Raw genomic sequence first — 27058 nt, 5'->3', positions numbered from 1 at the left:
GAGATCACCATTGTGTGATCGATTTATTTAAGCGTGACTTTATTCACTCTCTTTATGCGATCACTCACAAACCGTCGGCCCGGCCAGAAACGAGTCTTCGTCTTCTCGTAGGCACACGCAGCGCCTTGTACGTTGGCGCATGCCAAATCTGGCATGACAAGCCGCGATGGAGGTTACGGGGGTGATCGGTGATTGGTACGGAATGTGTGCGCGGAGACCACGCCCTAGGCTACCGCACTCGACCGTTTGTCCCATCGCTTCGTTAATGAGTATATCGCAGCTTAAGTGTTGTTGTTACAACCACGTCCCTCGATTCCGTCCCTCTGCAGAATAAGTGGCTGGGTTTAGCATAAAATATTTTGTTTCCGGAAACCGGAGGCTTGTGTTGAGCCCAACCTCCGAGCACCGATTGGAGGCAGAATAAAGCCGTGCCCACGAAATTATAGTGAGGCGGGGTGGCGTTGTGTAATCTTATTAGACGACTCTTATTTTGAATAATTAGAGTGATGAATGCGTCTGCCAAGGAACTTTTGGACCAAATTTGTGAAAGGATAGGATATACACTCAAAAAAAAAAAAAAAACCGTGCTCCATTTAAAATTCAAATAGTTTTTAAGAAGCAGTGTTTACTTAAAAAACTGATTTCAAGAGTGTTTACTTAAAACATGTTTTTGCTAGCAATTAAATTAAACCAAGAACTCCAAGCTTGCTTCTTAAGCTAAAATTGATCACATTTTAAGAAAACAGCTCCCTTTTAGAAACGACGTGAAATCAGTTTGAAAGATTCTATATCTGATTAATCAGTATCAGATCATTCTGAGATAACGATGGCCTTTTTGACGCGGCTTATCAAAATCCCTTATGAAAAGTAAACATCATATTGTTTACCGCGACACTAGCGAACATTTTATACATAGTATTAATTATCGTCATCAATTGGGCGCATTTAAAACTTCAACGTTACATTTGCAACAGTCCAATCTATTTCAAACCATTCTCACAACCAAACATAACCAAATTCAATACCATACGATAAACTGAGCAGCATAATCTTATTTACAGCGTTCCGGGAGCAGCCTCAACGTTCAGGGACTTCTGGTTGACGGCGTGTCCAGCCAGAGGAGCAACATGGACGGCTCCACGGGTGGCAGCGACGTACGATGCCTCCTTCTGGACCGGGGCGTACACCTGTGGCACGTACTGGGCCTGCTCATAGGCATAGGCGGTCGGAGCGGCGTAAGCGACCGGGGCGGCATAAGCGACCGGGGCAGCATAGGAGGCTGGGGCAACATAGGACACCGGAGCAGAGACATGGCTGGCGTACGAGACGGCCGGGGCGACGGCGTGGCTGGCGTAGGTGACGGCCGGGGCAGAGTAGGCAGTGACGTACTTCGGCACGACGTTCTGCTGGACCACGGTAGTCTGCGGCACGGTGTAGACCGAGGGGTAGACAGCGCCAGCCTGCACCGAGGCGACCAGAGCAACAATGACTACAGCTGCGATGCACTATTGGATGCGGCAGGATAGGAAATAGGAATCACAGCTTATTAGTTAAAGTCCTTCCAGGAAACCTTCAGAGGAAAAACTTTTCTCACCTTCATGATGCTTGTTGTTTGGAGGGTTTTGTTTGGGTTGGTTGTGATTGGCTTTGAGAACAGCTTCGCTATGCCTTCCAATCAACGATTGTCCACTATTTATACGAAATGTCCAGCCGAGCGGCCCAGTAGCTGTACGGTTGATTGATCAGCGCCAAATATCTTTTTAAAAAACCTCCCCTCCATTCCGTACCATTTCGCCTCGGAACGACGACGCAACGCAGGGGGAAAAGGAAAGTCCTTAAACAAGTTTGGCACACAAAGAAGGATTACACTAGACGCCGTTCTGGACGGTTAGGCATGGTTAGGTTTCGACCACGCATGCTCCAATCTTCTTGGTGGTAGTTTATCTACCACACCGGGACGGGAGTACGACATTTGCCAAACCACTTCCTGAAGAACACCCTCGAATTTATTCGACATGTCGTGCGCAAGTGGAATCAGGTAAGTGGAATTTTTTAAAAGGGAATGTAACTCTAAACCGGTACAACCTGTACTCGATTCGGGACTCACCGGCCGATATGCCGAAGCAATTTATCTAAAGGAACCAAAACATCAGCCGCACAAAAAAAGGAAATTAAACCTGCCAGGAATAAACTAATCGAAACCAAAAGTAAGACAATACGTAACGCCCCGGCGGCGGCACCGGACTTGATGGCGTTCTCTGAGATTTTAATTCAAGCAGTTCGGCGTTTTCGAATGTGGTATTTGATAACCTCCTTGTACTTGAGGCAGGCGAAGAACGCGTCTGGGCGTGACGGGTTTGTTGGTAAGAATTTTGGCAAGCCAAATGCCGCTTGCTTACTGAAGTATGCAGACTGGAACGTGTTTTGGCATTCCAAACAAGAACGGTCGACTTAAGCTGAGCCATTTATCTTGCGTTTGCTTTTTCTCATAAAGCGTTTGTTTGCATGATAAAGTAAGTAAATAAAACATTATAAATAGCTCAAGCAATGCTTTAAGTTTTTTTTTTTTATATATATTTGGACGGCCAGGCCGCATTGCTTTAAGTTTACCGTCCAATGAAATGATATGCATGACGGAGCCACTATAGGAAAGAAAAAAATAAATAAAAAAATCGATTTCGGCCGTCAGAAGGAGATAATAAATGCAACAAGTTTTTGTTTTCTGCTTTTTCATGGTTACCACCCCATTTTTATTGCTTTAATTAAATGTCATTTACAACGTGCGCTATGGACGATTCATTTTTGTCATCACACTTAATAATTATTTAGTACGTCAATTAACAGTTCAACAAAAGAAAAGAGTGAGTTATGCCTTTTTTATTTTTGCAATCAACGAAAGTAAAATTCCAAACACTCATTTATGGCGCTGGATGTGAAAATAGAATCTCATTTTGCTACAGTTTTTCTTCATTTTTATTATTCTCCGTCTCATTTCCATCGTTTGACCAAGCGGTCCTTTAATTCTTGGGCTTTTTATAATTTCAAATTTCTTTTATTCTTTTTACAAACAAAACTGTGCATATGTTAAAAAGAAATCTTTCAAAATACTTCCGCTGGAGAAAGATGTTATATCTTTCTTCCAGCGTTCTTATTCTAAAAATAAAGCTTATACTCGTATATGTAGATGTGAACACAATGCGCTTGCTAACAAACAGGTTTTTTTGTCGTACCTTAACAAATAATTGTGTGTTTTCTTCGATTCCTCAAGGCAAAAACCTGGGCCTATAGGGCTAAAGCCTTTCCGCATAAGAAAATAGAATAGAAAAGTGGTCAATTTAAACTATTTTCATCACATTTTGACATTCCATAGAGCAGAAAGCATGGCCGTATACTCGATAGCAGTAAACTTTTCTTTCCTTGTACCGGTTATTCATTAAAAACATAAATAAAATTAAAATATCACAACGAGCTTTTATTGCGCAGCATATCAACTGTCCTTCGCTTTCTGCCCCTACAGAGTGCCTGGTGCGGGTTCCAGGTTGAGCGACTGCTGGTTGACGATGTGTCCTGGGAGAGGAGCCTCGTGGACGGCTCCACGGTTAGCGGCCAGATAGCGAGCCTCCTTCTGGACTACTGCCGGGGCGACCACCGTCTCCGGCTGGTAAGCGTAGGGTTCAACGTACGCAACTGGGGCGGCAACGGGAGCGGCCACCGGAACGCCCTGGTAAGCGTAGTTCCATGGAGACACAATTCGGGCGTACGAATTGTCCTGTACCCAGTTTCCAAGGGCGGCCGGGGCCAGGTAAGGCAGGGCCGCTCCATTACCCCAGTACGTGACGGACCAACCCTGGACGGCAACGGCGAGGACCATCATGACTACAGCTGCGGTGCACTGAACAGAGGGGAAATTAAACACACAAACTGAGAAACGTTTGGTGATGCTTACGGAAAAGCTATGCTTACCTTCATGATTGTTGAATTTGGGCTCGTGTTGAGTTGAGTGGACTCTTTTGCTGCTGAATGCTCAGTTGAATCTGATGCAGTTCTGACACCGTCGAGTGCTTTTTATAAGACACATTCTCGTTCCTTGCGCTCATTCAACCGCGATGGGGGTGATCGCAACCGATCGGCCAGTGACCTCGTAGGTCGTACGCACACGATCGTAACCTGCGTAACCTGCACAAAAGGGGTAATATTCCTCTCCCATTGCCTCGACTAACCGTTACCGGAAGTCACTTCGAATCTGCACTACAAATTGAACTGCGGCGGTAAAAATGTACTGTGCGTTCGAAAGTAATTACCCAGCAAGTACAATGGAATGTCATAAAATTAACTTGAGCAACCAACTCCTGTAAAGTTGTTCAGTAACGTAGGGAGGTTTTATGAAACGAAAGCTTTGCTTGAAAACGATAGCAAGTACGGCTTCACATCCCTTACAATAACGTTCGTTCAATTATTTATTACACCATAGAATCAGAAAACAACGTTTCAAAGTTTTACTGAAAATATTCTGTTTCAGCGTTTATGTTTATTCAAAAAAATTAAAAAATATAACTATTTTCAAAATGCCGTAATAAATGTTAACAAGAAACATTCGTACTCTTACAGATTTGACAAGCCATACACATACATATTAATTATCTGATTAATATGATACGACGGGGATACGAACAAACGTAGCCGTGGCAGTAGAAGTAATAGAGGAGTTTTGTTATTAAGTTGTGCATATTTCATTTAATAACAACTAAGTTTATATTGATACTGGATTTTTATAATTCACTTAACAAGATATTTTAGAAATTGTTGATACATTGTTAATAGTAAATTAAAGATTATGGAATGTATACCGTTGGGTGAAAACTGTAAAACACTGTTGCTTTACATTTTATTTGGAAATTGGAAAGGAAGGAAGAAGATGATTAGAAAGAAAAAAATGACAAAAAAGCTTTTTAATACAAATTATAAACAACAACAATTGTTGCAACAAGAAGCGGTGCCGTAAAGCACTGTTTATTACATTTATCATGTGTAGCAGAGGCGGATTAAACGAAAGCCCCAAAAACATGCAACACATTCACCATTCAAGTCTTTATTTCAAAATTTTTAAAATTTAAATTTAGATAAAACTACGTATCTTTAATGAGGAATAAAATTTAAATTAAACTACAATTTTCCTTAATTTTGTTCCATCGAAAAATTTTCATTGCCCAAAGCTTGATTTTCAAAGCCTTATTTCATGCGAAACCATCAATAACTTTCCAAAAGAATTATTGTCCATGAATATAATTTTTCATGAACTAAATCGACAAGTAAATATTTTTTAATGGAATATTTTTTAGTCGATTTAAAACAGTCATTAAATGTTTGAAAAAGAAAAAAAAGTTAAAATAATATTGGAAAAGGACAGGACATAACTTTTGCTAATCCATGCCCATTATCCTCTATTCATTAACTTTTCTGAGAATTTTCCTCTGCTTCAATAAAAAAATCCTTACAAAGCAAAAAAGCACTTCGTGCTAACATGTCCTGGTCACCAATCGTTCTCCAGGTAGTTCGGTCCATGGCTGAAACTCTCGCAGGTTCTGCTCCGCTTGGTCCATCCATCGTGCTCGCTGAGCTCCTCGTCGTCTCGTGCCGGGCGCGTCGCTGGTGCGGACTTTCTTGGTGGCGTATGAGTCCAGCATCCTCATGACATGCCCTAACCAATATATCTTGCTGGCCCTTAAAATCTTTACACTGATCTTTTAAATTTACGTTTGTGTATCTATCTAACATTTTTACACAACAAACACGGTCCTTTTTATTGTGCATCAACACATAATTCAGATAAGTTGGATCCTTCTCGCTTTTTCATATTCTTAATTTTCTTTAATTCAAAACTAAATTCATAAACTCATCATACATTTGATTAAATATACCACTTTGTGGCAGAATAATAAAAATAAAAACAACATTAAAATCTTTAAAAATATGGACCAAAAGGACGGAATCTTTGAAAGCTCGGGACCTTAAGTAGCTTCTTAGTTTGCTTACCCGATTGTTCGGCAATGCTTGATAAATTAGTTATCAAGTGTGTGTTTTTTTGTACTATGCCAAGGTGGAATGCTTAATATGCGTTTAATACCTTTCTGTGAAATTTGAAGGTTTGACTATTAATTTGCTACAGTTTTCCCCTCATTTTTAAAACGTTTGTCCCAAACCGGCGGCACGTGCCACCAAGTGCCAAGTATGGTCGGTTTGATGATAGTTTTATAATTTATCAATCAATTTTTAATGCTTGATTTGAATTTTCTGTTCGTTGATTACTTTTTACCCTAATTTGTTTGTATCCAAGGAGGGCCCTAAAGGTCAGCTTTTGATCAAATTTCACTGCCTTTTTCACTGCCGAAAAGGTTGCTGTTGACAAAAATAGCCATTTATAAGACCAGCTTCAATAATCGTTTTGAAAAGTTTAAAAACAAATAAATAAAATCGCCTTCATAAGACAACTTAACAAACCCCAATGGAAAAGTAAGAAAGGCTACAATTTCCTTCAAAAAATTGAATCGTCCTATTTCACATAGCCTTTGCCATTAAAGAACACTCCTTCGAAAGTCTTCTGATGTAGATTATAGATGTTTTTATCTAAAATACAATCTTTTGCACGATATCATCACGACATCCGTTTTCGTACAGCGCCCCAAATGCCTAATGTCTCTATTGATGTGTACACCCATTATGAAAGACATTCCTAGATCCTACATCCTGCTGTCAGAAATCGCTCTATCCATCAACTAAAAGTCGGCGGCAAAACTGGGTTTTTTATGCGTGACGACAGAATGCTTGGAGTTTAAAGTATAGCCCTAAAGTGTGAATTCTCAAGTTTTTCGGCTCGATAGCTGATAGCTGAAAGGAATGTACGCACTGACCCGGAGTTTGGAGGAGAACGTTCATTACGTTCACCGTCTACTAGCGCTACTTCTACTCCTTCTTCGTACTCGATGCCAGCACAAAGGAATGCCCCATTGTTAGAGGTACGCGAGAAGTAACGCCTTGGGGTGGGGACACTCTGGATCCTTGCGTTGGAGGAGGGCTTCCTTTTGAGTGTTTAGTGTGTAGGTTTCTTGCTGTGGTGTTTTTTTTCGGAGTCTTGGTTCTCTGGCTAATGTTTTTGAGGGTTTGCGTCGGTATAAAAGAACTAGGTCGCAGTGCCGACAGAATCATAAGTTGGTTGAGTTCAGCCCAGTTCAGAAGCAACCTTCCATTTGCGACACGCAAAACCAAACAAACAAATCTATCAAAATGAAGGTAAGAAGGGATTGTTTGAAGGCGCATGCTGGATATTGGCCAGTTCTAATCGGTGTTGATCCTCTTTTGCAGTGCATCGTTGCAGTCATGATCGCCCTGGCCGTCACCGCCGCCGAAGGAAGTGCCTACACGTCGTATGCCGTCCCGCTGGCCTACTCTGTTCCGCAGACCACGGTCGTTCAGCAGAACGTCGCCCCGAAGTATGTCGTGTCCGATTACGCCACCCCCTACGTCGCTGCTCCCTACGCTGCCTACTCGGCCTACAACTACGCCACCGTTCCGGCTGCCGTGTCCTACGCTAGCCATGCTGTCCACCCGGTTGCCTACGCCGCCGCTCCCGTCTACGCCCATGTGCAGAAGGAGGCTCGCTATCTGGCCGCTACCCGTGGTGCCGTCCATGAGGCTCCCCTTGCCGGACATGCCGTCAACCAGCAGTCGCTCAACCTGGCCCCAGCTCCCGGAACCCTGTAAATTGATCTACTATTCTTCCCGATGGGTCCCTTGTGAATACGTCCCTACCTCAATAAACGAGTCCCAAACTGTTATCTAAACAACTGTCCTTTTGAATCATTCCTGCTTCTCGAGAACCATGCTTCCTTTTCCTGAAACTCCTAAGTTCTGGCATACTTCAGGGGTATTTCAAAAAATGGTATGTCGCTAGCAAACACTTGGTTCGTATGTGGTTTTGATAAATGAGCTTAAAACGGATGTCGTGATGATATTTTTTCCATTTCCTTTTACAACGCGCCTGCATCGACGACTGCCAATCAATCAGCTACCATTTTCCCAGAAAGAAAACAAACATATAGACTGGTTTTAGTTGGCGATTGCAATCTCCCGTGTTGGGCAGACAGCGGAGTTCAACCACTTTTGACGTGGGGTGGTCGTTTCGTGTTCGGTTATGTCAGCGCGCCCATTAACACCTACCCCGCGCTGAAGGTCGCCCACGACTTGGTGTGTCTAAAAACCAACGGGCGTCCACACTTCTCTCCTACCCCTCCTATAAGTGTGCGTATGCGATCGCAAACCTTTCCATTCTTCGACTTCCGGAGATCGTGGAGCTGTGGTGAGGTTTGGTGAAGTTGGGGGCTACAACCGATTGGTGGGCCACATCACGTCACGGCGAATAAAGTAAACATGCATCCCACTCCAATCCTCCGACCACCCCCCCCTTCCTCTACCAGATAAACAACCCTGATGGCAGTTACAGCAGATCGATGGAACAGTAATTTTACGATCACGTCAAATTCATCATTTCGTCCAACAAGGGCTCGATCGGCTGAATTCATGCATTCCCCTTCCCAAAGCTGCATAGCGAATGTTCAACCGGTTTCGAATGTCGCTGGCGTTCGGTACCGTTTCTGGCGTCATTGATCTTGAAAAATCGGTCCCGGCACGGTGCGTTTCACGACGTCGTGCGTAAATGTTTCCTGGCACGTGCGTGACCCTCGAAACAGTTGCCGGTTGTAACGGTAACAGTGCGAAAACTGCTTGGTGGCGCGTAGATTGATATTGTGGTTTGTTTCAGCTTTGTCCGGCTTCTTTGCTCGTGCACGTTAATGACCATGAAATATGGGTGTCGCCAATAACAAAACTTAACAGCTCTATGCCTGTACATTAAATTATTAAATTAAATGATTTACGGCTTGAACAAAGTCAAAGTTAGTAAGTTATAAATGACGATCGAAAGTGTTGAAATAAACGAAATCAAATTACATCACACACAATTAGGTATTTCACTAACAACAATAAATGAACAAAAGGAAAACACGGGTGTTTCGCATTTCTGCAAATTAGATTTAAAAATAGGAATATAGCTACAATTGTGCCGCATCAATTTTAAGGTATCAGATTAGGGTGATTAAAAGGAGAAATCATTGTAAAAACGTATAGTAGAGGAATGAACAATTGTTTATTAAAAAATGTAAAACATATCACAGGAAAAAGTATCACCAATTTTACGCAACAATCGATTTCTGGTTGACAAGATGGCCAGAGAGAGGCGCCACATGGACGGCTCCCGGGTTCGCGGCAACATACTTCGCAGCATGAGCCTGAACCGGGAGGTAGTTGTTGTATCCGTATCCGTACGCCTGGCCCAAACCATATCCATGTCCAAGACCGTATCCGCCATATAGACCCAGTGGGTTGACCGTCTTCAGAGAGTTGGCGACGTTGGCCTGGACGACGGTTGGGGCATGACCGAGTCCATATCCTCCGTACAGACTCAGCGGGTTGACGGTCTTCAGAGTGTTCACATTGGCCTGGACGACGGTGGGAGCGTACTTCGATCCGTAATATCCGAGAAGGCCGTTATTGTAGGCAGAGTAAGGAAGGGCGGCCGAGTATGGGTACGATAATCCATGGTCCAAAACGGAGGAGTATCCCAATCCACTCAAGGGAGAGTAGTGGCCAAGTCCATCGTAACCGTTCAGGCCATAGAGTCCCGAGTTGTAGGAGTACGGAAGGACCGTCTGCACGGCGGGAAGATACGATCCATTGGAGAGGGCGGCCAGAGCCAGGACAGCAATCGCGACAAATGCCTAAACAGCAATTTTATACCATGACTATCATTTAACCCAAACACACATTTTCCTTTTCGAACCTTACCTTCATGTTTCCAGTAGAGTGAACCGATTGATTGCTTTTGATCGCGGAAAGTTGCTAGTGAACTGTGATCGTTTGACCCGCGGATCGTCTGCTTTTATAACGGACCGTATGTGACACATCGTTTTGAGTGTCCTTGGCGATAGAGTCTTACTTTCGCTTCACACTTCCGTTAGCAGGTACTATAAAAGATGCGTTCATCAATCCGGTCACCATCAGTTTCTATTCGTAGCTTCCATCGTCAAATCATTGTTTTTCAGTTCAATAATGAAGGTAAATATTTTCAAAAAGAAGTGATCGCTCAGTTTCTAATGATCCAATAATGATGTGTTTCAGCTCTTCGTCGCAATCATTGCCCTGGCTTTCGTCGCTGTCTCTCAGGCGTCCTACCTTCCATACAACGATGTCCTCTCCTACCAGGGATACAGTTCTGGACTGCCTCTTTCCAAGGTCGTCGTCGATCAATCGTACGGTCTTCCAGCAGTAGTGGACAAGTACTCCTATCCATCGGTGTACGGATCTTACCCGGCAGTGAAGCAGGTCGTCGGATACCCATCAGTCGCCCCAGTCCTTACCTCCAAGGTCGTTGACAACAGCTATGCCCTGGGATACAACAAGCTGGTTGCTCCAGTAGTGGCCACCAAGGTCGTTGACAACAGCTACGCCCTGGGATACAACAACTACGCTCTAGGATATAACAACTATGGCCTGGGATACAACAAGCTGGTATCCCCAGTCGTCGCCAACCAGTACGGTTTGGGATACAACAAGCTGGTGGCTCCGGTTGTCGCCACCAAAGTTGTCGATGATGGACTGTTGAACTACGGAGGCTACGGACTGGGATACAACAAGTACCTGTCGTCTGCTCCAGTTGCCAAATACGTGTTGTAAAATTATTTTGTTCTAATAAACTGGCCCGAATTATGATGTATTGCTTCTAATCAAATACGTAATCGTTTCGAATCTCCTTTAGCTCTCTTATTTTCTTTGTCCGTTCATTCGTCGCGAGGTTTTTGGAAAGGCGTCCGAAGTGAATGCGATCGCTTACGGTTTCTTCTTCCGTTGTCTTTTGTGTCTCATTCAAACGATGGTGTTTCCACATTCAAAAATCGTTTGCTTCGTTTGGATTGATATAAAAAGGCTGTCAGGTACGTGAATCATTCAGAATAGGAACGATCCTCCACTCGATCACACACCATCAACCCCCAAAACGAATCCCAAACCGCAATCATGAAGGTGAGAAAGATTATTCCTGTTTATCCAGAGGAACATTTTCCAGGATAGGTTATTCAATTGGACTCTTTATTCCCGAACAGTGCATCGCAGCTGTAGTCATTGTTGCTCTGGTTGCCTCGGTGCAGGGTGGCGCTGTCTACCCCTCGGTCTACACCGTGCCGCAGGCTACTGTGGTCCAGCAGAACGTCGTGCCGAAGTACGTCACTGCCTACTCTGCCCCGGCCGTCTCCTACGCCAGCCACGCCGTTGCCCCGGCCGTCTCGTACGCCAGCCATGTCTCTGCTCCGGTGTCCTATGTTGCCCCAGCCTCCTATGCTGCCCCGGTCGCTTATGCCGCCCCGGTCGCTTACGCCGCTCCGACCACCTATGCATATGAGCAGGCCCAGTACGTGCCACAGGTGTACGCCCCGGTCCGGAAGGAGGCCTCGTACGTCGCTGCCACCCGTGGAGCCGTCCATGTTGCTCCTCTGGCTGGACACGCCGTCAACCAGAAGTCCCTGAACGTTGAGGCTGCTCCCGGAACGCTGTAAATTGTGATCTTCATGTCGCTTTCCTACTGATGTACATACTTTCTCAATAGAATTGATCGAGATGGGTAGTCGAAGGAAAATATAATTTTATTTTTTTAAAACTGAATTTATTGTGACTTACTTTAATTTGTGTTCTAAATTTGTCTTTACTTAGTTGATTTGAAATTCAAATCAAAATTCGTATGTTAATTAACCCTTTCACAATTTGTCCGTTTGGCGATCGGTAAGGGCCTTAAGTCTTGTATTTGAAAATAATTGTGTTAGAAACACTTTTGTTTCCTGACGTCAGCTGTCAAATCAGCTCAGAAAGGATTGCTAAACGACTGGAATAAACGAAAAAGAGAATTCGGCGAAAGGATCGATGACCTTAGAGGTCGTCCTTTGGAGGCTGCTAGAAAATAGGGTGTGTTTGGGCTCAATAAGCTCATAGCGTGAAAACGAGTCGTAGTAAAAGTCTTATTCTTGGGTTTAGCTGCAGATAGCAGTACTACACAATTTCTTATTGATATATACTTCGAACGCATGTTGGGATGAATTCATATATATTATTTCACTATGTTTTTGATACAAACAAAATAAAAGAAGACGGGGTGAAAGTTAAAGATGTATATAAAAGGGTATAAAAAAGCACAATATTTGTGTTTCTTTTTTATATTTGATTGTGTTGACACTTCTTGTACTCGATAGAGTTTGAATGATATTTTTATATTGTCGAAACCTTTTTCACAACGTAAAGATAGTAATTGAAATAACAGTTCTCAAATAATATTTCCATTGATATGTTTGCAGTTTTGAACACCCGTTTATTTACACAATATCACATTTCTCAAGACACAATGGATTAAGCCACAATCGATTTCTGGTTGACAAGATGGCCTGGCAGTGGCGCCACATGGACGGCTCCCGGGTTCGCGGCAACATACTTCGCAGCATGAGCCTGAACCGGGAGGTAGTTGTTGTATCCGTATCCGTATGCCTGGCCCAATCCATATCCATGTCCAAGACCGTATCCGCCATACAGACCCAGCGGGTTGACCGTCTTCAGAGAGCTGGCAACGTTGGCCTGGACGACAGTTGGGGCATGACCGAGTCCATATCCTCCGTACAGACCCAGCGGGTTGACGGTCTTCAGAGTGTTCACATTGGCCTGGACGACGGTGGGAGCGTACTTCGATCCGTAATATCCGAGAAGGCCGTTATTGTAGGCAGAGTAAGGAAGGGCGGCCGAGTATGGGTACGATAATCCATGATCCAGAACGGAGGAGTATCCCAATCCATTCAGGGCAGAGTAGTGGCCAAGTCCATCGTAACCGTTCAGGCCATATAGTCCCGAGTTGTAGGAGTACGGAAGGACCGTCTGGACGGCAGGAAGATATGATCCGCTGGAGGCGGCGGCCAGAGCCAGGACAGCAATTGCGACAAATGCCTAAACAGTAATTTTATAACGTGACTTTCATTTAACCCAAACACAAATTTTCTTTTTCGAACCTTACCTTCATGTTTCCAGTAGAATGAACTAATTGAATGCTTTTGATCGCGGAAAGCTGCTAGTGAACTGTGATCGTTTGACCCGCGGATCGTCTGCTTTTATAACGAACCGTACGTGACACATCGTTTTGACAGTCCTTGGCGATAAAGTTTTTCTTTCGCTTCACACTTCCGTAAGCAGGTACTATAAAAGATGCGTTCATCAATCCGGTCACCATCAGTTTCTATTCGTAGCTTCCAACGTCAAATCATTGTTTTTCACTTCAATAATGAAGGTAAATATTTTCAAAAAGAAATGATCGCTCAGTTTCTAATGATCCAATAATGATGTGTTTCAGCTCTTCGTCGCAATCATTGCCCTGGCTTTCGTCGCTGTCTCTCAGGCGTCCTACCTTCCATACAACGATGTCCTTTCCTACCAGGGATACAGTTCTGGACTGCCTCTTTCCAAGGTCGTCGTCGATCAATCGTACGGTCTTCCAGCAGTAGTGGACAAGTACTCCTATCCATCGGTGTACGGATCTTACCCGGCAGTGAAGCAGGTCGTCGGATACCCATCAGTCGCCCCAGTCCTTACCACCAAGGTCGTTGACAACAGCTATGCCCTGGGATACAACAAGCTGGTTGCTCCAGTAGTGGCCACGAAGGTCGTTGATAACAGCTACGCCCTGGGATACAACAACTACGCTCTGGGATATAACAACTATGGCCTGGGATACAACAAGCTGGTGGCCCCAGTCGTCGCCAACCAGTACGGTTTGGGATACAACAAGCTGGTGGCTCCGGTTGTCGCCACCAAAGTCGTCGATGATGGACTGTTGAACTACGGAGGCTACGGACTGGGATACAACAAGTACCTGTCGTCTGCTCCAGTTGCCAAATATGTGTTGTAAAAATGTTTTCTTCTAATAAACTGGCCCGAATCATGATGTATTGCTTCTAACCAAATACGTAATCGTTTCGAATCTCCTTTAGCTCTCTTATTTTCTTTGTCCGTTCATTCGTCGCAAGGTTTTTGGAAAGGCGTCCGAAGTGAATGCGATCGCTTGCGGTTTCTTCTTCCGTTGTCTTGTGTGTCTCATTCAAACGATGGTGTTTCCTCATTTAAAAATCGTTCGCTTCATTTGGGTTGATATAAAAAGGCTGCAAGGCTCGTGAATCAATCAGAATAAGAACGATCCTCCAATCGATCACACAACCATCAACCCCCAAAACAAATCCCAAACCGCAATCATGAAGGTAAGAAAGATTATTCCTGTTTCTCACGACAAACGGTTTCCAGGATAGGTGATTCAATTGGACTCTCTATTCCCGAACAGTGCATCGCAGCTGTAGTCATTGTTGCTCTGGTCGCCTCGGTGCAGGCTGGCACTGTCTACCCCTCGGTCTACACCGTGCCGCAGGCTACTGTGGTCCAGCAGAACGTCGTGCCGAAGTACGTCACTGCCTACCCGGCCGTCTCCTACGCCAGCCACGCCGTCGCCCCGGGCGTCTCGTACGCCAGCCATGTCTCTGCTCCGGTGTCCTATGTTGCCCCAGCCTCCTATGCTGCCCCGGTCGCTTATGCCGCCCCGGTCGCTTACGCCGCTCCGACCGCCTATGCCTATGAGCAGGCCCAGTACGTGCCGCAAGTGTACGCCCCGGTCCAGAAGGAGGCCTTGTACGTCGCTGCCACCCGTGGAGCCGTCCATGTTGCTCCTCTTGCAGGACACGCCGTCAACCAGAAGTCCCTGAACGTTGAGGCTGCTCCCGGAACGCTGTAAATTGTGATCTTCATGTCGCTTTCCTCCTGGTGTACATACTTCCTCAATAGAACTGATCGAGACGGATAGTCGAAGGAAAATATAATTTTATTTTTACAAATCTGAATTTATCGTGCCTTAATTTTATTTGTTTTCTAAATTTGTCTTTACTTAGTTGATTTGAAACACAAATCAAAATTCGTATGTTAATTAACCCTTTCACTATTTGTCCGTTTGGCGATCGATAAGGGCCTTAAGTCTTGTATTTTGAAAATAATTGTGTTAGATACACTTTTGTTTCCTGACGTCAGCTGTCAAATCAGCTCAGAAAGAATAGCTTAACGACAGCAATAAACGAAAAAGAGAATTCGGCGAAAGGATCGATGACCTTAGAGGTCGTCCTTTGGAGGCTGCTAGAAAATAGGGTATGTTTGGGCCCAATAAGCTCATAGCGTGAAAGCGAGTCGTACTAAAAGTCTTATTCTTGGGTTTAGCTGCAGATAGCAGTACTACACAATTTCTTATTAATATATACTTCGAACGCATGTTGGGACGAATTCAAACATATTATTTCACTATGTTTTTGAAACAAACAAAATAAAAGAAGACGGGGTGAAAGTTAAAGATGTATATAAAAGGGTATAAAAAAGCACAATATTTGTGTTTCGTCTTGTTCTCGATAGAGTTTGAATGATATTTTTATATTGTCGAAACCTTTTTCACAACGTAAAGATAGTTATTGAAATAACAGTTCTCAAATAATATTTCCATTGATTTGTTTACAGTTTTGAACACCCGTTTATTTACACAATATCACATTTCTCAAGACACAATGGATTAAGCCACAATCGATTTCTGGTTAACAAGATGGCCTGGCAGTGGCGCCACATGGACGGCTCCCGGGTTCGCGGCAACATACTTCGCAGCATGAGCCTGAACCGGGAGGTAGTTGTTGTATCCGTATCCGTATGTCTGGCCCAAACCGTATCCATGTCCAAGACCGTATCCGCCATACAGACCCAGCGGGTTGACCGTCTTCAGAGAGCTGGCGACGTTGGCCTGGACGACAGTTGGGGCATGACCGAGTCCATATCCTCCATACAGACCCAGCGGGTTGAGAGTCTTCAGAGTGTTCACATTGGCCTGGACGACGGTGGGAGCGTACTTCGATCCGTAATATCCGAGAAGGCCGTTATTGTAGGCAGAGTAAGGAAGGGCGGCCGAGTATGGGTACGATAATCCATGATCCAGTTCCGAGGAGTATCCCAATCCGCTCAACGGAGAGTAGAGGCCAAGTGCATCGTAACCGTTCAGGCCATAGAGTCCCGTGTTGTAGGAGTACGGAAGGACTGTCTGGACGGCGGAAAGATACGATCCATTGGAGAGGGTGGCCAGAGCCAGGACAGCAATCGCGACGATGCGGGGGTATAATTAATTGAAAATATTGTAATTTAACCAATATTCACTATTTTCTCAGAATTTCCTATTTTCATGATGTTTTCTTTGATTTACAAAACGTTTTTTTTTTAATTTGAACCTACCTCTCCAACTGATCCATAGATTTGATATTGCTTTAATACAGACTGGTTAACCATCCGGAAATGAACAAACACCAAACAGAATAAATGCTTAGTGATGCGGAAAAGGGAAACAATTGCAAGCAAAGTGTGCTACTTTTTCATTCAATCATGAACTAAGTAGAAGTATCTTATTATTAAAAAGTCAACTGCTATTTTCGAATTCCTTTCAAAACATCACGCTTCGTTAAACAAAATCTGCTTTAAGGCTCGATCACATTCACTTTACCTCCTAGAAACATTTGGTGAAGTGTGTCAAATAATATACGACACTGCTTCCATCCTTGATGTAGAAGGTAACCTGTGGAAATATCGGATTTCTTCTACAAAATTTTATACGCAGCCGTAAAGGAAAATCAAGGCCTTCACTAGCTCGAGTTGTATAAATGGATCACGTAGTATGTGGAAAAATACAGTCCACTCGTATCTGCCAACGCAATCTGAAGCCGCTGATCATTCTGTTTTGAATCATGAAGGTAAGCTCGTGTTCATAATATTCAAAAACACATTTGTTAAATAGATTTTATTTAAATTCCCAGGGTTTCATTGCGATTGCCGTCCTGGCTCTGGCCGCCGCCTCCAGCGGATCATATCTTCCTGCCGTCCAGACGGTCCTTCCGTACTCCTACAACTCGGGACTCTATGGCCTGAACGGTTACGATGGACTTGGCCACTACTCTGCCCTGAATGGATTGGGATACTCCTCCGTTCTGGATCATGGATTATCGTACCCATACTCGGCCGCCCTTCCTTACTCTGCCTACAATAACGGCCTTCTCGGCTATTACGGATCGAAGTACGCTCCCACCGTCGTCCAGGCCAATGTGAACACTCTGAAGACTTTCAACCCGCTGGGTCTGTACGGAGGATATGGACTCGGTCATGCCCCAACTGTCGTCCAGGCCAACGTTGCCAGCTCTCTGAAGACGGTCAACCCGCTGGGTCTGTACGGCGGATACGGTCTTGGACATGGATATGGATTGGGCCAGGCATACGGATACGGATACAACAACTACCTCCCGGTTCAGGCTCATGCTGCGAAGTATGTTGCCGCGAACCCGGGAGCCGTCCATGTGGCGCCACTGCCAGGCCATCTTGTCAACCAGAAATCGATTGTGGCTTAATCCATTGTGTCTTGAGAAATGTGATATTGTGTAAATAAACGGGTGTTCAAAACTGCAAACAAATCAATGGAAATATTATTTGAGAACTGTTATTTCAATAACTATCTTTACGTTGTGAAAAAGGTTTCGACAATATAAAAATATCATTCAAACTCTATCGAGAACAAGACGAAACACAAATATTGTACTTTTTTATACCCTTTTATATACATCTTTAACTTTCACCCCGTCTTCTTTTGTTTTGTTTGTTTCAAAAACATAGTGAAATAATATGTTTGAATTCGTCCCAACATGCGTTCGAAGTATATATCAATAAGAAATTGTGTAGTACTGCTATCTGCAGCTAAACCCAAGAATAAGACTTTTACTACGATTCGCTTTCACGCTATGAGCTTATTGAGCCCAAACACACCCTATTTTCTAGCAGCCTCCAAAGGACGACCTCTAAGGTCATCGATCCTTTCGCCGAATTCTCTTTTTCGTTTATTGCTGTCGTTAAGCTATCCTTTCTGAGCTGATTTGACAGCTGACGTCAGGAAACAAAAGTGTATCTAACACAATTATTTCCAAAATAGAAGACTTAAGGCCCTTATCGATCGCCCAACGGACAAATAGTGAAAGGGTTAATTAACATACGAATTTTGATTTGTGTTTCAAATCAACTAAGTAAAGACAAATTTAGAAAACAAATAAAATTAAGGCACGATAAATTCAGATTTGTAAAAATAAAATTTTATTTTCCTTCGACTATCCATCTCGATCAATTCTATTGAGAAAGTATGTACACCAGGAGGAAAGCGACATGAAGATCATAATTTACAGCGTTCCGGGAGCAGCCTCGACGTTCAGGGACTTCTGGTTGACGGCATGTCCAGCCAGAGGAGCAACATGGACGGCTCCACGGGTGGCATCGACGTACGAGGCCTCCTTCTGGACCGGGGCGTACACCTGTGGCACGTACTGGGCCTGCTCATAGGCATAGGCGGTTGGAGCGGCGTAAGCGACCGGGGCGGCATAAGCGACCGGGGCAGCATAGGAGGCTGGGGCAACATAGGACACCGGAGCAGAGACATGGCTGGCGTACGAGACGGCCGGGGCGACGGCGTGGCTGGCGTAGGAGACGGCCGGGGCAGAGTAGGCAGTGACGTACTTCGGCACGACGTTCTGCTGGACCACGGTAGCCTGCGGCACGGTGTAGACCGAGGGGTAGACAGCGCCAGCCTGCACTGAGGCGACCAGAGCAACAATGACTACAGCTGCGATGCACTGTTCGGGAATAGAGAGTCCAATTGAATAAACTATCCTGGAACATGTTCCTCTTGTTAAACAGGAATAATCTTTCTTACCTTCATGATTGCGGTTTGGGATTTGTTTTGGGGGTTGATGGTTGTGTGATCGATTGGAGGATCGTTCTTATTCTGATTGATTCACGAACCTTGCAGCCTTTTTATATCAACCCAAATGAAGCAAACGATTTTTAAATGTGGAAACACCATCGTTTGAATGAGACACACATTTGGCAACTGGAGCAGACGACAGGTACTTGTTGTATCCCAGTCCGTAGCCTCCGTAGTTCAACAGTCCATCATCGACGACTTTGGTGGCGACAACCGGAGCCACCAGCTTGTTGTATCCCAAACCGTACTGGTTGGCGACGACTGGGGATACCAGCTTGTTGTATCCCAGGCCATAGTTGTTATATCCCAGAGCGTAGTTGTTGTATCCCAGAGCGTAGCTGTTGTCAACGACCTTGGTGGCCACTACTGGAGCAACCAGCTTGTTGTATCCCAGGGCATAGCTGTTGTCAACGACCTTGGTAAGGACTGGGGCGACTGATGGGTATCCGACGACCTGTTTCACTGCCGGGTAAGATCCGTACACCGATGGATAGGAGTACTTGTCCACTACTGCTGGAAGACCGTACGATTGATCGACGACAACCTTGGAAAGAGGCAGTCCAGAACCGTATCTCTGGTAGGAAAGGACATCGTTGTATGGAAGGTAGGACGCCTGGGAGACAGCGACGAAAGCCAGGGCAATGATTGCGACGAAGAGCTGAAACACATCATTATTGGATCATTAGAAACTGAGCGATCACTTCTTTTTGAAAATATTTACCTTCATTTTTGAACTAGATGTAAAACAATGATTTGACGATGGAAGCTACGAATACAAACTGATGATGACCGGAGTGATGACCGGATCTTTTATAGTACCTGCTAACGGAAGTGTGAAGCGAAAGTAAGACTCTATCGCCAAGGACACTCAAAACGATGTGTCACATACGGTCCGTTATAAAAGCAGACGATCCGCGGGTCAAACGATCACAGTTCACTAGCAGCTTTCCGCGATCAAAAGCATTCAATTAGTTCATTCTACTGGAAACATGAAGGTAAGCTTCGAAAAAGAACATTTGTGTTTGGGTTAAATGATAGTCATGTTATAAAATTACTGTTTAGGCATTTGTCGCGATTGCTGTCCTGGCTCTGGCCGCCCTGTCCAATGGATCGTATCTTCCCGCCGTGCAGACGGTCCTTCCGTACTCCTACAACTCGGGACTCTATGGCCTGAACGGTTACGATGGACTTGGCCACTACTCTGCCCTGAATGGATTGGGATACTCCTCCGTTCTGGATCATGGATTATCGTACCCATACTCGGCCGCCCTTCCTTACTCTGCCTACAATAACGGCCTTCTCGGCTATTACGGATCGAAGTACGCTCCCACCGTCGTCCAGGCCAATGTGAACACTCTGAAGACTCTCAACCCGCTGGGTCTGTATGGAGGATATGGACTCGGTCATGCCCCAACTGTCGTCCAGGCCAACGTCGCCAGCTCTCTGAAGACGGTCAACCCGCTGGGTCTGTATGGCGGATACGGTCTTGGACATGGATACGGTTTGGGCCAGACATACGGATACGGATACAACAACTACCTCCCGGTTCAGGCTCATGCTGCGAAGTATGTTGCCGCGAACCCGGGAGCCGTCCATGTGGCGCCACTGCCAGGCCATCTTGTTAACCAGAAATCGATTGTGGCTTAACCCATCGTGTCTTGAAAAATGTGATATTGTGTAAATAAAAGGGTGTTCAAAACTGCAAACATATCAATGGAAATGTTTGAGTTATTTGAGAACTGTTATTTCAATAACTATCTTTACTTTGTGAAAAAGGTTGTGACAATATTAAAATATCATTCAAACTCTATCGAGTACAAGAAGTGTCAACACAATAAAAAATAAAAAAAAAACAAACAAAAATATTGTGCTTTTTTGTATCTTTTTATATACCTCTTTAACTTTCACCCCGTCTTCTTTTATTTTGTTTGTATCAAAAATATAGTGAAATAATATATATGAATTCGTCCCAACATGCGTTCGAAGTATATATCAATAAGAAATTGTGTAGTACTGCTATCTGCAGCTAAACCCAAGAATAAGACTTTTACTACGACTCGTTTTCACGCTATGAGTTTATTGAGCCCAAACACACCCTATTTTCTAGCAGCCTCCAAAGGACGACCTCTAAGGTCATCGATCCTTTCGCCGAATTCTCTTTTTCGTTTATTGCTGTCGTTAAGCTATCCTTTCTGAGCTGATTTGACAGCTGACGTCAGGAAACAAAAGTGTATCTAACACAATTATTTTCAAAATACAAGACTTAAGGCCCTTATCGATCGTCAAACGGACAAATAGTGAAAGGGTTAATTAACATACGAATTTTGATTTGAATTTCAAATCAACTAAGTGAAGACGTTCTTTTAGAACAAGAATTAAATTGAGGCACGAAAAATTCAGATTTGTAAAAATAAAATTTTATTTTCCTTCGACTATCCATCTCGATCTATTCTATTGAGAAAGTATGTACACCAGGAGGAAAGCGATATGAAGATCATAATTTACAGCGTTCCGGGAGCAGCCTCGACGTTCAGGGACTTCTGGTTGACGGCGTGTCCTGCAAGAGGAGCAACATGGACGGCTCCACGGGTGGCAGCGACGTACGAGGCCTCCTTCTGGACCGGGGCGTACACCTGTGGCACGTACTGGGCCTGCTCATAGGCATAGGTGGTCGGAGCGGCGTAAGCGACCGGGGCGGCATAAGCGACCGGGGCAGCATAGGAGGCTGGGGCAACATAGGACACCGGAGCAGAGACATGGCTGGCGTACGAGACGGCCGGGGCAACGGCGTGGCTGGCGTAGGTGACGGCCGGGGCAGAGTAGGCAGTGACGTATTTCGGCACGACGTTCTGCTGGACCACAGTAGCCTGCGGCACGGTGTAGACCGAGGGGTAGACAGCGCCAGCCTGCATCGAGGCGACCAGAGCAACAATGACTACAGCTGCGATGCACTGTTCGGGAATAGAGGGTCCAATTGAATAAACTATCCTGGAAACCGTTTGTCGTCAGAAACAGGAATAATCTGTCTTACCTTCATGATTGCGGTTTGGGATTTGTTTTGGGGGTTGATGGTTGTGTGATCGATTGGAGGATCGTTCTTATTCTGAATGATTCACGAACCTTGCAGCCTTTTTATATCAACCCAAATGAAGCGAACGATTTTTAAATGAGGAAACACCATCGTTTGAATGAGACACACAAGACAACGGAAGAAGAAACCGCAAGCGATCGTATTCACTTCGGACGCCTTTCCAAAAACCTCGCGACGAATGAACGGACAAAGAAAATGAGAGAGCTAAAGGAGATTCGAAACGATTACGTATTTGGTTAGAAGCAATACATCATGATTCGGGCCAGTTTATTAGAAGAAAACATTTTTACAACACATATTTGGCAACTGGAGCAGACGACAGGTACTTGTTGTATCCCAGTCCGTAGCCTCCGTAGTTCAACAGTCCATCATCGACGACTTTGGTGGCGACGACTGGGGATACCAGCTTGTTGTATCCCAGGCCATAGTTGTTATATCCCAGAGCGTAGTTGTTGTATCCCAGAGCGTAGCTGTTGTCAACGACCTTGGTGGTAAGGACTGGGGCGACTGATGGGTATCCGACGACCTGCTTCACTGCCTGGTAGGATCCATACACCGATGGATAGGAGTACTTGTCCACTACTGCTGGAAGACCGTACGATTGATCGACGACGACCTTGGAAAGAGGCAGTCCAGAACCGTATCCCTGGTAGGAAAGGACATCGTTGTATAGAAGGTAGGACGCCTGGCAGACAGCGACGAAAGCCAGGGCAATGATTGCGACGAAGAGCTGAAACACATCATTATTGGATCATTAGAAACTGAGCGATCACTTCTTTTTGAAAATATTTACCTTACCATCTTTTATAGTACCTGCTTACGAAAGTGTGAAGCGAAAGTAAGACTCTATCGCCAAGGTCTCTCAAAACGTGTCACATACGGTCCGTTATAAAAGCAGACGATCCACGGGTCAAAATCACAGTTCACTAGCAGCTTTCCGCGATCAAAAGCATTCAATTAGTTCATTCTACTGGAAACATGAAGGTAAGCTTCGAAAAAGAAAATTTGTGTTTGGGTTAAATGATAGTCACGTTATAAAATTACTGTTTAGGCATTTGTCGCGATTGCTGTCCTGGCTCTGGCCGCCCTCTCCAATGGATCGTATCTTCCCGCCGTGCAGACGGTCCTTCCGTACTCCTACAACTCGGGACTCTATGGCCTGAACGGTTACGATGGACTTGGCCACTACTCTGCCCTGAATGGATTGGGATACTCCTCCGTTCTGGATCATGGATTATCGTACCCGTACTCGGCCGCCCTTCCTTACTCTGCCTACAATAACGGCCTTCTCGGCTATTACGGATCGAAGTACGCTCCCACCGTCGTCCAGGCCAATGTGAACACTCTGAAGACTTTCAACCCGCTGGGTCTGTACGGAGGATATGGACTCGGTCATGCCCCAACTGTCGTCCAGGCCAACGTCGCCAACTCTCTGAAGACGGTCAACCCGCTGGGTCTGTATGGCGGATACGGTCTTGGACATGGATATGGATTAGGCCAGGCATACGGATACGGATACAACAACTACCTCCCGGTTCAGGCTCATGCTGCGAAGTATGTTGCGGCGAACCCGGGAGCCGTTCATGTGGCGCCACTGCCAGGCCATCTTGTCAACCAGAAATCGATTGTGGCTTAATCCATTGTGTCTTAAAAAATGTGATATTGTGTAAATAAAAGGGTGTTCAAAACTGTAAACAAATCAATGGAAATATTATTTGAGAACTGTTATTTCAATAACTATCTTTACGTTGTGAAAAAGGTTTCGACAATATAAAAATATCATTCAAACTCTATCGAGTACAAGAAGTGTCAACAGAATCAAATATAAAAAAGAAACACAAATATTGTGCTTTTTTATACCCTTTTATATACATCTTTAACTTTCACCCCGTCTTCTTTTATTTTGTTTGTATTAAAAACATAGTGAAATAATATATATGAATTCGTCCCAACATGCGTTCGAAGTATATATCAATAAGAAATTGTGTAGTACTGCTATCTGCAGCTAAACCCAAGAATAAGACTTTTACTACGATTCGTTTTCACGCTATGAGTTTATTGAGCCCAAACACACCCTATTTTCTAGCAGCCTCCAAAGGACGACCGCTGGGGTCATCGATCCTTTCGCCGAATTCTCTTTTTCGTTTATTGCAGTCGTTTAGCAATCCTTTCTGAGCTGTTTCGACAGCTGACGTCAGGAAACAAAAGTGTATCTAACACAATTATTTCCAAATACAAGACTTAAGGCTCTTATCGATCGCCAAACGGACAAATAGTGAAAGGGTTAATTAACATACGAATTTTGATTTGAATTTCAAATCAAATAAGTAAAGACAAATTTAGAAAACAAATAAAATTAAGGCACGATAAATTAAGGTTTTTAAAAATAAAATTTTATTTTCCTTCGACTATCCATCTCGATCTATTCTATTGAGAAAGTATGTACACCAGGAGGAAAGCGATATGAAGATCACAATTTACAGCGTTCCGGGAGCAGCCTCGACGTTCAGGGACTTCTGGTTGACGGCGTGTCCTGCAAGAGGAGCAACATGGACGGCTCCACGGGTGGCAGCGACGTACGAGGCCTCCTTCTGGACCGGGGCGTACACCTGTGGCACGTACTGGGCCTGCTCATAGGCATAGGTGGTCGGAGCGGCGTAAGCGACCGGGGCGGCATAAGCGACCGGGGCAGCATAGGAGGCTGGGGCAACATAGGACACCGGAGCAGAGACATGGCTGGCGTACGAGACGGCCGGGGCAACGGCGTGGCTGGCGTAGGTGACGGCCGGGGCAGAGTAGGCAGTGACGTATTTCGGCACGACGTTCTGCTGGACCACAGTAGCCTGCGGCACGGTGTAGACCGAGGGGTAGACAGCGCCAGCCTGCACCGAGGCGACCAGAGCAACAATGACTACAGCTGCGATGCACTGTTCGGGAATAGAGGGTCCAATTGAATAAACTATCCTGGAAAACGTTTGTCGTCAGAAACAGGAATAATCTTTCTCACCTTCATGATTGCGGTTTGGGATTTGTTTTGGGGGTTGATGGTGTGTGATCGAGTGGAGGATCGTTCTTATTCTGATTGATTCACGAGCCTTGCAGCCTTTTTATATCAACCCAAATGAAGCGAACGATTTTTAAATGAGGAAACACCATCGTTTGAATGAGACACAAAAGACAACGGAAGAAGAAACCGCAAGCGAACGTATTCACTTCGGACGCCTTTCCAAAAACCTCGCGACGAATGAACGGACAAAGAAAATAAGAGAGTTAAAATTGATTCGAAACGATTACGTATTTGGTTAGAAGCAATATATCATAATTCGGGCCAGTTTATTAGAACAAAATAATTTTACAACACGTATTTGGCAACTGGAGCAGACGACAGGTACTTGTTGTATCCCAGTCCGTAGCCTCCGTAGTTCAACAGTCCATCATCGACAACTTTGGTGGCGACAACCGGAGCCACCAGCTTGTTGTATCCCAAACCGTACTGGTTGGCGACGACTGGGGCCACCAGCTTGTTGTATCCCAGGCCATAGTTGTTATATCCCAGAGCGTAGTTGTTGTATCCCAGGGCGTAGCTGTTATCAACGACCTTCGTGGCCACTACTGGAGCAACCAGCTTGTTGTATCCCAGGGCATAGCTGTTGTCAACGACCTTGGTGGTAAGGACTGGGGCGACTGATGGGTATCCGACGACCTGCTTCACTGCCGGGTAAGATCCGTACACCGATGGATAGGAGTACTTGTCCACTACTGCTGGAAGACCGTACGATTGATCGACGACGACCTTGGAAAGAGGCAGTCCAGAACCGTATCCCTGGTAGGAAAGGACATCGTTGTATGGAAGGTAGGACGCCTGAGAGACAGCGACGAAAGCCAGGGCAATGATTGCGACGAAGAGCTGAAACACATCATTATTGGATCATTAGAAACTGAGCGATCACTTCTTTTTGAAAATATTTACCTTCATTTTTGAACTAGATGTAAAACAACGATTTGACGATGGAAGCTACGAATACAAACTGATGATGATCGGATTGATGAACGCATCTTTTATAGTACCTGCTAACGGAAGTGTGAAGCGAAAGGAAGACTCTATCGCCAAGGACTCTCACAACGATGTGTCACATACGGTCCGTTATAAAAGCAGACGATCCGCGGGTCAAACGATCACAGTCCTTTAGCAACTTTCCGCGATCAAAAGCAATCAATTGGTTCACTCTACTGGAAACATGAAGGTAAGGTTCGAAAAGGAAAATGTGCGTTTGGGTTAAATGATAGTCACGTTATAAAATTACTGTTTAGGCATTTGTCGCGATTGCTGTCCTAGCTCTGGTCGCCGTCTCCAATGGATCGTATCTTCCCGCCGTCCAGACAGTCCTTCCGTACTCCTACAACGCGGGACTCTATGGCCTGAACGGTTACGATGGACTTGGCCACTACTCTCCCTTGAATGGATTGGGATACTCATCCGTTCTGGACCATGGATTGTCATACCCGTACTCGGCCGCCCTTCCTTACTCTGCCTACAATAACGGCCTTTTCGGATATTACGGATCGAAGTACGCTCCCACCGTCGTCCAGGCCAATGTGAACACTCTGAAAACCGTCAACCCGCTGGGTCTGTACGGAGGATATGGACTCGGTCATGCCCCAACTGTCGTCCAGGCCAACGTCGCCAGCTCTCTGAAGACGGTCAACCCACTGGGTCTATATGGCGGATACGGTCTTGGACATGGATATGGATTGGGCCAGGCATACGGATACGGATACAATAACTACCTCCCGGTTCAGACTCATGCTGCGAAGTATGTTGCAGCGAACCCAGGAGCCGTCCATGTGGCGCCACTGCCAGGCCATCTTGTCAACCAGAAATCGATTGTGGCTTAGAAAGTGATATTAGCTTGGCATGATAGATGGATTGTTTGTTTATAAACGAGTTTTGTTTCTCTAAAGTGCACAATTTTGCATTT

General features: G+C 45.0%; 5 protein-coding genes and 3 pseudogenes across 5 annotated transcripts; 4 read left to right on the top strand and 4 right to left on the bottom strand.

Annotated features, from left to right (window-relative positions):
• Positions 1-1055: 1055 nt before the first annotated feature.
• On the bottom strand, positions 1056-2632 carry LOC131293424 (adult cuticle protein 1-like). The gene is made up of 3 exons (XM_058321501.1): positions 2611-2632; positions 1595-1668; positions 1056-1505 (listed from the first exon to the last, which is right to left on the bottom strand). Exons 1-3 carry the CDS (start codon positions 2630-2632, stop codon positions 1056-1058), a joined length of 546 nt encoding a protein of 181 aa, XP_058177484.1.
• Positions 2633-3511: 879 nt separating this feature from the next.
• Positions 3512-3969, bottom strand: LOC131293423 (adult cuticle protein 1-like). The gene is made up of 2 exons (XM_058321500.1): positions 3964-3969; positions 3512-3892 (listed from the first exon to the last, which is right to left on the bottom strand). Exons 1-2 carry the CDS (start codon positions 3967-3969, stop codon positions 3512-3514), a joined length of 387 nt encoding a protein of 128 aa, XP_058177483.1.
• A 3312-nt stretch (positions 3970-7281) lies between these two features.
• LOC131293422 (adult cuticle protein 1-like) lies at positions 7282-7758 on the top strand. The gene is made up of 2 exons (XM_058321499.1): positions 7282-7287; positions 7360-7758. Exons 1-2 carry the CDS (start codon positions 7282-7284, stop codon positions 7756-7758), a joined length of 405 nt encoding a protein of 134 aa, XP_058177482.1.
• Positions 7759-9245: 1487 nt separating this feature from the next.
• LOC131293421 (uncharacterized) lies at positions 9246-10016 on the bottom strand (annotated as a pseudogene).
• A 145-nt stretch (positions 10017-10161) lies between these two features.
• On the top strand, positions 10162-10785 carry LOC131293420 (uncharacterized). The gene is made up of 3 exons (XM_058321497.1): positions 10162-10167; positions 10231-10664; positions 10725-10785. The coding sequence occupies exons 1-3, from the start codon at positions 10162-10164 to the stop codon at positions 10783-10785; spliced, it is 501 nt and encodes a 166-aa protein (XP_058177480.1).
• A 196-nt stretch (positions 10786-10981) lies between these two features.
• LOC131293419 (adult cuticle protein 1-like) lies at positions 10982-11660 on the top strand. The gene is made up of 3 exons (XM_058321496.1): positions 10982-11005; positions 11065-11130; positions 11211-11660. The coding sequence occupies exons 1-3, from the start codon at positions 10982-10984 to the stop codon at positions 11658-11660; spliced, it is 540 nt and encodes a 179-aa protein (XP_058177479.1).
• An 841-nt stretch (positions 11661-12501) lies between these two features.
• LOC131293418 (uncharacterized) lies at positions 12502-16448 on the bottom strand (annotated as a pseudogene).
• Positions 16449-16937: 489 nt separating this feature from the next.
• On the top strand, positions 16938-26975 carry LOC131293417 (uncharacterized; annotated as a pseudogene).
• Positions 26976-27058: the final 83 nt, after the last annotated feature.

The sequence above is a fragment of the Anopheles ziemanni genome, chromosome 2, assembly GCF_943734765.1.
Source record: "Anopheles ziemanni chromosome 2, idAnoZiCoDA_A2_x.2, whole genome shotgun sequence".
Classification (NCBI taxonomy): Eukaryota; Metazoa; Arthropoda; class Insecta; order Diptera; family Culicidae; genus Anopheles; species Anopheles ziemanni.
The sequence above is the reverse complement of the archived record's forward strand: the minus strand, read 5'-3'. Positions and strand labels throughout refer to the sequence as shown.